The following is a 13,720-nucleotide window of genomic DNA, read 5'->3' on the forward strand; positions in this document are numbered from 1 at the left end:
TTCACGAATTTTATTTTTGATTTTCATCAGTCACAAGGCTAGGCATTGGCCTAGCCTTAATGAGGACCATAATGGTCTCACTGCGGTCCTCATCATGAACATTGGTGTGGCCATCTTTAAATTGAATGCACCACTGCCTCATTCCACCTTCACTCATTATTCCATCTCCATACACCTCACAAAGTTGCAGATGAATTTCAATTGGTTTGAGGTTTTTTGCCAGTAAAAACCTAATCATTGAACGCACCTCACAACTTGTAGGATTTTCTATTGAAGCGCATATTTCAATAATTCACAATGAACAAAGTAAAAAAAATCTCAGTTCACACGCTATGACAGCTTGATGTGTACTGTGTGTAGAAATGTTTTGACACCAAGATGGCAGCTATATCCCCACCCATCTTCACGCTAGACACAAACGTGAGTTACTTACTGGACCGCCCTCATATAATATAATTTTTTAATTAATATAATTTTAAGACAAAGCAACATTAGCTTAAATTAGTAAATTGATCATAATAAACAGTTCTTACCTGCATTTTATCAAGTAATCTCAATTCATAATTCACAATATAGAATGGCATTATGTTTAAAATATGGAGCAATTCATTGTCAGTAATTAAGTTGTTTTTGTTCTTAAGTAAAGTCTCAATAAATGACAGGGATGACTCTGTTCCAATCATTGGTAATATTTGTAAAAAAAAATTCCTAAAAACAAAATTTTAAACATTTTAAAACTTAGAATAAACTGTTTATAAAGAATAAAACCAACCTAAAAAATTTTGCACTAAAAAAAAAAATTCAAATTCCAAACTATAAAAGTCAATGCAAATTTAAAAATAGGCTCCAACAACTAACTAAGTTTTAATTTAGCACTACTTCAAAACGTTAAAATTTTAATTAGAAATGAAAAACTAGTTTTTTCTCACATTTTAGAGAGGTTGAAGTTGATTTTATTTCACCATTTAAGTTCATTTAATTCCACTTGTTATATTTCTCATTTTATTTAAAAGATAGATTATCCAACAAAAAAATGAGTATTTAAAAAAAGGCTGTTTTCAAGAAGCACTAACTTAGAAGAATAACTTATAACGGTTTAGAATATCTTAAGAAAATATAAAAAGGAATGTAAAGTAAAGAAATGTATGAAATGTTCTCTGGAATGTGAGTTTTATTTTTTTAAGCTCAGTTTTCAACTAATTTTCTTGAATTTTCATACAAAATATTTTGAATGTCAGAGTAATTGGCCTGCATGTTGTGATGCTGTAACTATCCAATACGGGGTCATCAAAAAAGGATGCAGCAATTTAAAAAATTATATCTCAGAAACTACTAGAGATAATCAAACTAGTATTTTTTTTAAAATTCACCAACTCAAAAAGGTTTTTACATACCTTTGAATATTTCAATATGAGCCCAATTGGTCGCTCTGCAAACAATCAGCCGATAATCAATTTCTGTCCAGGTCCACTGAATCATCGCAGGCGTAACTGTGGCAATAGCACCAATGATCCATTACCTTATATATTGTACATCCCTGATGTTTTCACTGCAGACGATGTTTTTAATGTATCCCTATAAAAAAAAGCTAGGAATGTTAAACCAGGGCTTCTTAGAGACCACAGTACAGAGTCGGCCCTACCAATCCAACAATTAGAGAATTTTTCAATGAGGGCGCGTCGAATGCTAAAGTATAGAGACGTATCATCTTGTTGAAACATTACAGCAACATTAATTTCTTGTTCAATTTGGTCAACTTGCAGGAAAACATCCCCACACTTTAGTCTAGGTGTTTGAGCGCTGTTAATGAGACATTTCCTAATTGTTGGTTTGGTAGGGCTGGTACTGTGCTTTGGCCTCTGGGAAGCCCAGATTTGACACTGCTAGACCTTTTCTATGTGGATATGTTAAAAACATTGTCTATAGTGAAAAAATCAAGGATGTATAACATTTAAGACAATGGATCAACGCTGCTACTGCCACAGTTGCGCCTGCAATGACTCATTGGACCTGGGCAGAAGTCGATTATTGGCTGGATATTTGCAAAGCAACCAATGGAACTCATATTGAAACACTCTAAGAATATAAAAAATCTTTTTGAGTTGGTGAATTTTTAAAAAAAATACTTGTTTAGTTATCTCTGGTAGTTTCTGAGATATAATTTTTTTTAAATTGCTGTAACCTTTTTCGATGACTCTTAGTAAAACAATTAGCATAGTAGAATTAAAAACAATTTTCAAATTTAGAAATTTTTCCATTAGAAAAATTTTCCATTCAAGTATATGGAAAAATTACAACACGATTATCACAGTAACCTTTTCTAATAAATAAAAAAGTATCGTAAAATCAGTCTTATTTGAAGAGCCTAAACATAAATAAAATTAATTATTGTTTAACTGCGTCCTCAAGAAAGTGATACAAGAATAGCCAAAAAAAAATAATACCCAAAATTCATCAACCAATCACATTAGGCAGAGGAAAACTAAATAGACTCCCTAGTATTTGCGAATGACTTAGCAATCTTAACTTGTAACATTTCAACAGCACAAAAACAGATTGAACAACTTTAAAGAATCCACAGAAAAAGTCAGCCTTTAGATTTCATTAGAAAAAAATAGAACACTACCAGCAACAAACAAGCACCGAAATATACAGAATCTAAATATGGTAAAATCAAATGAATTGTACAATTTAAATATCTTGCTGAAACAATTCAAGAAAACAGAATTGGAAAAACAGCCAATGAAATTGATGCCAAAAAATGGAATTCACAGATTGTCTCACCCATAACATTTATAACAAAAAATGCATCTCTATACATATAAAGTTACGGCATTACAACACAGTCATTAAACCAGTATGTTTATATGGATCAAAAACCACTCATTTTGAATAGAAAAGCAGACAAAGAAAACATTTAAGAAAAAGGAATGCAAAATAATGAGAAATATTGTAGGAACAAAACATACTGGTGAACAACACAGAATCAGAAGCAATCAGAAAATTAAGTAGTACACAAACATTTACATGGACAGTAGAAAACACAGATTGAAATTTTATGGACTCATTATATGAAGCCAGACAGACTCATAAAGTAAATAGTAGAATTCTATGAAAGCAGAAGTGAAGCAAATGCAGATGAGATAAAATGGATTGAGATAAAATCAAAATTGACCTAAAGCTGACAGGAGTAATCAAATAGGCATTCTAAACAGAATAATTTTTGCACTCAAAATTCAGAAATGGCAAGTTGAACTTTTTGAGTTGGTGAATTTTGATTATCTTTAGTAGTTTCTGAGTAAGATTTGTTTAAATTTCTGCAACCTTTTTCAATGACCTTGTAATTGGGTAGTCAGTGACGTATAAACTTTATTATTCAGAAATATGCAAAAAAAAGAAAAATCATTTATATTAATTTTTTTAAAGTTAAAAACACAGCTAAACAAAATAATTGAACTTACTTTTTTACAACATCATCTGCTGATGAAACAGAACATACTTTATTGAAAATTTTTTCAATATATTTTAAATCAAGGTATCTTAGAGATATTAACAACTGATTTATTACTGGAGAATGAGAGATTTTTTCTATATCATCAATTAAATGGTTTTCTTTTAAATAAGCAGCTCCTTTTTCAAGCTTCTCAAATACCTGAAACAATGACATTAAGATAAGTTATAAAAGATCTTAAATTATCTTGAAAATAGAATAATCAGAGATTTTAGATATTAATCAGTAATTTTATTAACAAAATTTAGAAGTAATAATAGAAATTTTCCTTATTTTTGCAACTTAAGAGGCAACATAAGTTTCATGGAGCAATATAAAGGGCAATTTTTAAAAACCTATCTTGCACTGAAGATATGTCTCTTGACTTTCTTCTTCAGAAAATTTGTTATGGATAATTATTTACCACACATCATTACTTCTAACAAGGTTAAACTAAATCTTTTAACTTTATCTTTTAAGGTAATACTTCACAAATAAAGAAAAAAAAATTATTTAAAATGAAAAAAAACATAAATAATATGTTTTTTTAATTAAAATTATTTAATATTACATGACACATTCTCAAAATAATGAAACGTATTTTGGATAATTTTCTTATGCGGAAAGTGTGTTATGTTTTCTTTATTTAGTAATATGAATGGAGTATGTATAAGTTGATAACGTTATACATTCAGTCTTTTTTTTTTGTCTTCAGTCATTTGACTGGTTTGATGCAGCTCTCCAAGATTCCCTATCTAGTGCTAGTCGTTTCATTTCGGTATACCCCCTACATCCTACATCCCTAACAATTTGTTTTAGATATTCCAAACGTGGCCTGCCTACACAATTTTTTCCTACTACCTGTCCTTCCAATAATAAAGCGACATTCCAGGTACCCTTAGTATGTGGCCTATAAGTCTGTCTCTTCTTTTAACTATATTTTTCCAAATGCTTCTTTCTTCATCTATTTGCCGCAATACCTTTCATTTGTCACTTTATCCACCCATCTGATTTTTAACATTCTCCTATAGCACCACACTTCAAAAGCTTCTAATCTTTTCTTCTCAGATACTCCGATTGTCCAAGTTTCACTTCCATATAAAGCGACACTCCAAACATACACTTTCAAAAATCTTTTCCTGACATTTAAATTCATTTTTGATGTAAAGAAATTATATTTCTTACTGAAGGCTCGTTTAGCTTGTGCTATTCGGCATTTTATATCGCTCCTGCTTCGTCCATCTTTAGTAATTCTACTTCCCAAATAACAAAATTCTTCTACCTCCATAATCTTTTCTTCTCCTATTTTCACATTCAGTGGTCCATCTTTGTTATTTCTACTACATTTCATTACTTTTGTTTTGTTCTTGTTTATTTTCATATTATAGTTCTTGCGTAGGACTTCATCTATGCTATTCATTGTTTCTTCTAAATCCTTTTTACTCTCAGCTAGAATTACTATATCAACAGCAAATCGTAGCATCTTTATCTTTTCACCTTGTACTGTTACTCTGAATCTAAATTGTTCTTTAACATCATTAACTGCTAGTTCCATGTAAAGATTAAAAAGCAACAGGGATAGGGAACATCCTTGTCGGACTCCCTTTCTTATTACGGCTTCTTTCTTATGTTCTTCAATTATTATTGTTGCTGTTTGGTTCCTGTAAATGTTAGCAATTGTTCTTCTATCTCTGTATTTGAACCCTAATTTTTTTTAAATGCTGAACATTTTATTCCAGTCTACGGTATCGAATGCCTTTTCTAGATCTATAAACGCCAAGTATGTTGGTTTGTTTTTCTTTAATCCTTCTACTATTAATCTGAGGCCTAAAATTGCTTCCCTTGTCCCTATACTTTTGCTGAAACCAAATTGATCTTCTCCTAACACTTCTTCCACTCTCCTCTCAATTCTTCTGTATAGAATTCTAGTTAAGATTTTTGATGCATGACTAGTTAAACTAATTGTTCTGTATTCTTCACATTTATCTGCCTCTGCTTTCTTTGGAATCATGACTATAACAGTTTTTTTGAAGTCTGACGGAAATTCCCCTTTTTCATAAATATTACACACCAGTTTGTATAATCTCTTAATCACTTCCTCACCTGCACTGCGCAGTAATTCTACAGGTATTCCGTCTATTTCAGGAGCCTTTCTGCCATTTAAATCTTTTAATGCTCTCTTTAATGCAGATCTCAGTATTGCTTCTCCCATTTCATCCTCCTCAACTTCCTCTTCTTCCTCTATAACACCATTTTCTAATTCATTTCCTCCACATAACTCTTCAATATATTCCACCCATCTATCGACTTTACCTTTCGTATTATATATTGGTGTACCATCTTTGTTTAACACATTATTAGATTTTAATTTATGTACCTCAAAATTTTCCTTAACTTTCCTGTATGCTCCGTCTATTTTACCAATCTTCATTTCTTTTTCCACTTCTGAACACTTTTCTTTAATCCACTCTTCTTTCGCCAGTTTGCACTTTCTGTTTATAGCATTTCTTAATTGCCGATAGTTCCTTTTACTTTCTTCATCACTAGCATTCTTATATTTTCTACGTTCATCCATCAGCTGCAATATATCGTCTGAAACCCAAGGTTTTCTACCAGTTCTCTTTATTCCGCCTAAGTTTGCTTCTGCTGATTTAAGAATTTCCTTTTTAACATTCTCCCATTCTTCTTCTACATTTTCTACCTTATCTTTTTTACTCAGACCTTTTGCGATGTCCTCCTCAAAAATCTTCTTTACCTTCTCTTCCTCAAGCTTTTCTAAATTCCACCGATTCATCTGACACCTTTTCTTCAGGTTTTTAAACCCCAATCTACATTTCATTATCACCAAATTATGGTCGCTATCAATGTCTGCTCCAGGGTAAGTTTTGCAGTCAAGGAGTTGATTTCTAAATCTTTGCTTAACCATGATATAATCTATCTGATACCTTGCAGTATCGCCTGGCTTTTTCCAAGTGTATATTCTTCTATTATGATTTTTAAATTGGGTGTTGGCAATTACTAAATTATACTTCGTGCAAAACTCTATAAGTCAGTCCCCTCTTTCATTCCTTTTGCCCAGCCCGTATTCACCCACTATATTTCCTTCCTTGCCTTTTCCAAAACTTGCATTCTAATCTCCAACTATTATTAAATTTTCATCTCCTTTTACGTGTTTAATTGCTTCATCATCTCTTCATATACACATTCTACCTCATCATCATCATGGGCGCCTGTAGGCATATAGACTTTAACAATCGTTGTCGGTTTAGGTTTTGATTTTATCCTTATTACAATGATTCTATCGCTATGCATTTTGAAATACTCTAAACTCTTCCCTATCTTCTTGTTCATTACGAATCCTACTCCTGCTTGCCCATTATTTGAAGCTGAGTTAATTATTCTAAAATCACCTGACCAAAAGTCGCCTTCCTCTTCCCACCGAACCTCACTAATTCCTACAACATCTACATTTATCCTATCCATTTCCCTCTTTAAATTTTCTAACCTACCAACCTTTTTTAAACTTCTAACATTCCACGCTCCGACTCGTAGTATGTTATTTTTTAATTTTCTGTTGACCCCTTCCTTAGTAGTCCCCACCCGGAGATCCGAACAGGGGACTAGTTTACCTCCGGAATATTTTACCAAGGAAGGCGCCTCCATCATTGCTATATGAAAATGCAGAGAGCTACATTTTCTTGGAAAAAAAAGCAGCTGTAGTTTTCCATTGCTTTCAGCTGCGCAGTACTCAGAAGACTGAGTGATGTTGATATGGCCGTTTAAGTCGTCCCGACTTACGTCCTTAATAACCACTGAAAGAGCTGCTGCCCTCGTTCAGGAATCATTCCTTAGTCTGGCTCTCAACAGATACCTCTCCGATATGGTTGCACCTTCGGTCCAGCTACTCTGTATCACTGAGCATATGACTGAACATTCAGTCATATTTTCTAAACTACATAATTTAATCTATTATTTCTATGTTTTATCCTTTTATATGAAATGTTTGTATTTATCATGGGAAAAAATCAGCCATCACGAAAGAACATGAAATGAAGAAATATATTCATTGATTCAAGCAGGATGCACAAAGGCAAAATGACTTGTATCAATTTTATTAGTTCCTTTTGTGTTGAAAGTAAAGTTTTTTGCATGCCTTATTTATTGACAAACTATCTAACAGTATAAATGCTTAAAGACTCTTGGGATAAATTATAGTGAATTAATTTTAATTCAAATGATTTCACATTTCTTAAACCCAAACACAATAAGGAACTGGAAAATGAGTCTTAAGGCAGAAGAATTTCCAAACATCAATGATTTTATACCATCTCTGGAAAAACAAAGTGAAATATTATAAAATAGTTCTGCTATTCATCCATCAATTCAAACCCAAAAAATTTAACAAGTTGGCAACACCAATCACGTCTTCTACCTTTTCCATATCATATACACATTATGCTCAAATAAAAAAAAGTAATATAAAAATGTTTGCTAGTATTGTATTAAAAATCATGCCTTACAGAAGTGTAATAAATTTTACAATATGACTATTACTGATAGAATATCTCTTTCCATACAACATATCTTTGTTTTAATTGCCTCAAGAAGAACCAGATAACTAGATATTACACCAGTATAAGCACAAACACTGTAGAGCTCACCATTATACTCTATTACATATTGAAAGAGATAAAATCTGTATGAAGAATACAGATTCTTCATACAGAAGAATACAGAATTCATACAGAAGAGTCGCAAATTCTGTATGAAGAAGGCGAGGAAATCGTAGAAACCAGTAGTGGTGGCTGCTACAGATTAAAATTGCAAAATACTTCAATGCTTTGAAGGACTATGACATGGTTGAGGATCAGTTTGGTCTAGTGCACAGTCCTGTTAGATCTGGCTCTCAGACAAATTTTATTTCTGAATTTTTAGTATAATGATTAAAATTAAGAAAAAACCAGCAGACCTATACATTTCAGACATCAGTAACAGTTCTGGTAGTGCTAAGTATTGTAAAAGTGTCTTTTTTTATCAAAATTTCTTCTCTGAGCTTATGTGTTTTAAATTACCAAGCATTACAAATGAAATTCCAACTTCCAATGTTGACACAAATAAGTGGTAATTGTCTTGTAAAATCCAACTTGCTGATCAAGAGTTCAACCATCAGGGAAACTACATTTTCAAATTGCAGTAGAGGTATTTCTATGTTGATAATCCAAGATAGAATAGAATAGGGAAAGGAGTTTCCTGCATACAAGAAACCAAATTAGGGTGTATAATTTATGGATGATCACCTATAAAACACTGTCAAACTAAGCAAATTTGTTTCATGTTACTGCTTGCATAGCTGCCAGCACAACCAGCATTCAATGGCAACTTCAAAAATTTCAGGAAATTGAGAAGACTGTAGAGCCTATGTTTAAACCCAAAGAAGATGAACACAGTGAAAATTATTTTGTGAAAACCCTTCAAAGGAAAATTCAGATCGATTTGTCGTCAAACTACTACACCAGTCAGACCATGAGCCTTTATGAAAATCACCTTTAAATGCCAATTCAAGACTTCTAAAGCTGGAAAGATAGTTAAACAAAGATAAAGGCCTAACAGAAAAAGAATATGCCAAATTTATGAAAGAATTCATTGATCTAGGTTAAATACAGTGCAATAAGATTTGCAGTTGACTTGGTTGAAACTAAGAATACAGTCCTATTATCAGCTGTATCAAGCAGTATTTAAAGATTGTAGAAACACAATGGAACCCCCCCCCCCTGCGCATGGTATTTAATGTTTCAGCCAAGTGTAGCAATAATGTATCCTTGAATGACATATTATTGATAGGTCCAACCATCCTAGGTTAAATACAGTGCAATAAGATTTACAGTTGACTTGGTTGAAACTAAGAATACAGTCCTATTATCAGCTGTATCAAGCAGTAGTTAAAGATTGTAGAAACACAATGGAACCCTCCCCCCCCCTGCGCATGGTATTTAATGTTTCAGCCAAGTGTAGCAATAATGTATCCTTGAATGACATATTATTGATAGGTCCAACCATCCAACTAGACATTCAAAGATCACACCCTATGATCAGAGACATTACTAAAACGTACAAGCAAAAAACAGTCACTCAGATGATTATTACCTACAATGAATATTATGGAAGGATGACCCACAGAAGTAAATTATATCTTATTAACTTACCACTGTGACTTATTACATGGCACCTAGAGCATTCCTTATTACTTGACTCATGCAGTTAGCTGAAGAAAATGGGGAAAATTTTCTTCAAAGGGTATTACTTCAAAGGTATGTGTAAATTTCCACATACCTTTGAAGTAATATAAAGGGACTTCTATTTTGTTGGTCTTCAAGCTGGGGATGATGACATCAACAAAACAATAAGATTACAAAGGGATTATCTGAAATTCTTGAAAGCAGAGGTTTTTCGTTACATAAGTGGTGTGCTAATGATAACTGTCTCATTAATTCAAACAAAAATTAGAGAAAAATTGACAATTAGGGTCATCAGTTAGAGTGGATGAAGAAAACACAACGGAAACCTTATGACTTATGTGGAATCATGAAAGAGATGTTATTGATATAAATATACAAAATGTTTGAAGTAATTACTTCAAAAGAATGGTACTGTCAAATATTACATCTAATTATGATGTTCTCGGTTTATTAGAATCCTTTATAGCAGCCTGTAAAGTATTTATGTAGCAATTTTGCCAACAAGATTTATATTAGGATGAGAAATTGTCAAATAATCTCAATTAAGGTAATGTGGATTGATTTGAACAGAAAATGGCCATTACTGAAAGAGGAATATTCAGGGTTGTAAAAATTAATGATAGTATAAGCAGCACTCAATTGTGAGGATTTTCAGATGTTTCAGAAGTGAATATCATACAGAGTACAGAGTGTACCATGAATTTCTTAAATACTGATGGAAGATGTGATTGTGCATCATGTTGAAAATTTTGAGTAGTTCTAATTTAATAGGTATCACTTTCTAGACTGCAACTACACGAAGCTCTCTTACTAGCTAGGCTAATTCATACAATCCTGTTAGTCTTGTGTTTAGATGTTAATGATGTAAACTTATCGACAGATTATGCATTAATCCTAACATGATTATCAGCTACATTGTTTAAATGAAAAATAATTGCGGCAAACTGAGTATTGAAAATTCAAATTATCACTGATAAATATCATTAGAGATATGTTAACTCCCAAAGCAACCCACCAGATATTACCTCAAGAGGAACATCACCTTAAGAATTGTTAGAAAACAGTACGAGAAGGAAAGGTCTACAATAGTTGCTGCAAAGACTGGAAGAATGGCCCCAACTGAAACAGTCTGACAGAACCTGATACAAAAATTGAGATTCTGAATCAAATATTTATTTTAAATATCCAGACATATTTACAGATGAAAAATCAATTAATGTGTCTGGATCAACATTCAGCATCAAGGTCACTAAGTTTTTATCTACCAAAGAACTGGAAAGCAGTGCATAAAACAAGTTTGAAAAATTTACTTTCTTGATGAGTTAAAGGATTTAAAAATGAATGGCTTTGTTTCTAAAAATATCTCAATTTTATCATTACATCTATTTCTTGACAAGTTCAGTTGCCTCATGGAGAGCAACTGTCTACTCTTCAAGCAATCTTATCCTCACTATAATTGGTCAGTTATCAAATAAGCATAAACAGATGAATAATGCTTTTGTTAATGTGGGTGTTGATTATGCAGGGCCATTTACAATTTGTCAAGTAGACATTGTACACTATGGCACACTAAGGGTTATGCAGCAATATTTATTTGTTTAGCATCCAAAGCAATTCACCGAGTTAGTGACTTGAGCACAGAAACTTTTATAGCTGTTCTGCGACGAATTGTTTCAAGGCAAGGTTATGTTCAAATATATGCAGTAATAATAAAACCAACTTCATAGGTGCAAACAATTCATAGATGCTCAAATTGAAATACACAATGTCATGAGAATCTGAAGTAAATATTTTTCATTATGTTTTTAATGATGGTATTAATTAGCATTTTATCCTACCTAGCTTCTTACATTTTGAAAGGCTTTGGGAGGATGAATAGAATCCATGAAATACCATCACGTAGAATCATGGGAAAATTTATTGATCCTTTGAAGAATTAAACACAATACATGTACAAATATAGGCTTGTCCAAATTCTCGTTCTATCTGAAGTTATCCTCTGATCCAGAAGCTCTGTCTCCCAGTCTTTTTTTTAATATTCTAATATTACATCCCTTATTCAAGAGTTGATAGTGTTAGAATATTGCTGATTCCTTCAAGCCTCAAACCCTCTACCCTCCAGCACAGAAGGAGAAACATTAATCCTCTCCACCACTCCTACATACAGCATCTCACATCTCTTTGGGATACAAAATTATTGTACATTATAAAAAGCAAGAAAAAAAAGAGAGAAGAGAACAATTGTTGAAAGCAAAAAAATAATTCAAATGGAAGTGATTAAGATCGTAATATAATACGTAATAAGACTGTAAAGATAAATAACATAAAGAAATGGATCTTACCACATCGAGATGAGAACTGCTGCTAGAACTTCTTCCATTTGAGAAATAGAACAATCCATATTGACCTTGTGAATCTACCTGAGAGTACTGCAAAGAAGTAACCGTGTCATAGATATTACTATTTTTAAAATCAGCTTCAAGAGAGATATTTGTGTTTTCCATTTTCATCAAAGTGATGTTTTGTCTAAAAAAAATAAAAAAAATAAAAATTTCAAATACAATTAAAAAAATCAAACTACATTTCAAAACAAAATTGACAACTGCGAGACCATTTTAATTATTACAATTATTAAAATCAGTTTTCAAAATCATAACCTGTTCATAGAATATGAATTGATCTACAAAAAGAAATTTATAACATTTTATGTACAGTTTCCAGGCTAAAGGTATCCAAAAGTAACAGCTTATACAGAGAACCAGTTAATAATAAATAATGTTTTTTTTTTTTAATAAAACAGCAACTCACCTAAGTGTTTAGGAGCATCTACAGTGTTATTAGACCAACAGCTCTAACAATTCTCTATTTTAAATCATCCAGATTTTGAACTTTTCTTTGGTACACACAACTTTTAATAAATATGCAAAAAATTTCAAAGGAGTGATATCTGAAGATCTAGGTGTCCATGCAGTTGGACATCCTTGTCCGACTGAAAATCTCAGAAAAGTGTTGTTCAAGAACATGACACCACCTCAATGAAAGTGTGGTAGAGCACTGTCTTGTTGGAAACTGGAACCTGCAGGAATCTGAGAAACAGTACCATGCTCAAGCATATTGAGGTACGTGAATCCAGTCACAGTGGGTTCCATGAAAAAAATGGACAGATGATGTAATTTTTTAGTGTTAACCAGTTATTGACTTTTGGTGTGTCGCTTTTTATCTTTGACTACTGCATGGGGGTTTTCAGTATCCCAAATTCAAAAACTGTGTCTGTTAACTTTTCCATGCGTATAAAAGATTGCCTCACCACTAAATAAATACGTATCAAGATAATCAGAATTGTTTTTGACATGGTGCATTACTTCTGCAGCAAATTGATATTGTACATGGAGATCACTTGGTTTAATGTAATGTAGTTGTAACTTGTACGCTTGCAAATGCAGCTGCTTATGAACAATGTCGTGAACAGTGGAATGAGGGATTTGCAGTTTGTAACTAGCCTGCCTAATTGTCTTTCCAGGACTGGCAGTGAACGCATCTTGTACAAGATCCACAGTCTCGTCACTAACTGAGGCTTTTATATGATTTTCAGTTTGTGAAATCAAGCTATCAGTCTCTCTTAAAGTTGCATCCAACTGATGAATAGACTTGGACATAGGAGGATCAATATCACTGAGACAAAAAAAGATTTTTTTTTATGTTTTTCTAAGTATGTTACCATTTCTTGAATTGCTTTTTTGTGTACATTACAGATCTGTAAAAACAATTTTTCTATCACTCTTAGTTTTAAATAAATTACATTTAAAAAAAAAATTAAGGAAAAATATATTTAAAATCTGTAAACTTTATAATTTTGGATGGCCATGCCTGTGTTAGAATGATTTTACTGATGCTTTTCTTTTATAAATAGCCTCAGGCACATCCCGAATTAATGTTCAACAGTAATCGGCTACCATGTTAGTATTTCATTTCCCTTTACAGCGCCTTTCCATCA

At 32.4% G+C, this 13,720-nt stretch overlaps 1 protein-coding gene across 1 annotated transcript in view; it reads right to left on the minus strand.

The window, feature by feature from the left end:
- Positions 1-13,720, minus strand: part of LOC142319401 (vitellogenin-6-like) — a 98,897-nt gene that overhangs the window by 62,798 nt on the left and 22,379 nt on the right. Inside the window, exons 8-10 of the mRNA XM_075356643.1 lie at positions 12,069-12,252; positions 3,462-3,652; positions 534-708 (exon numbers count right to left, since the gene is read on the minus strand). Of these exons, the coding sequence (XP_075212758.1) occupies positions 534-708; positions 3,462-3,652; positions 12,069-12,252 (550 nt within the window). The remainder of the gene's footprint in view (positions 1-533; positions 709-3,461; positions 3,653-12,068; positions 12,253-13,720) is intronic.

Source organism: Lycorma delicatula, chromosome 2 (genome assembly GCF_047948215.1).
Source record: "Lycorma delicatula isolate Av1 chromosome 2, ASM4794821v1, whole genome shotgun sequence".
NCBI classification, from domain to species: Eukaryota; Metazoa; Arthropoda; class Insecta; order Hemiptera; family Fulgoridae; genus Lycorma; species Lycorma delicatula.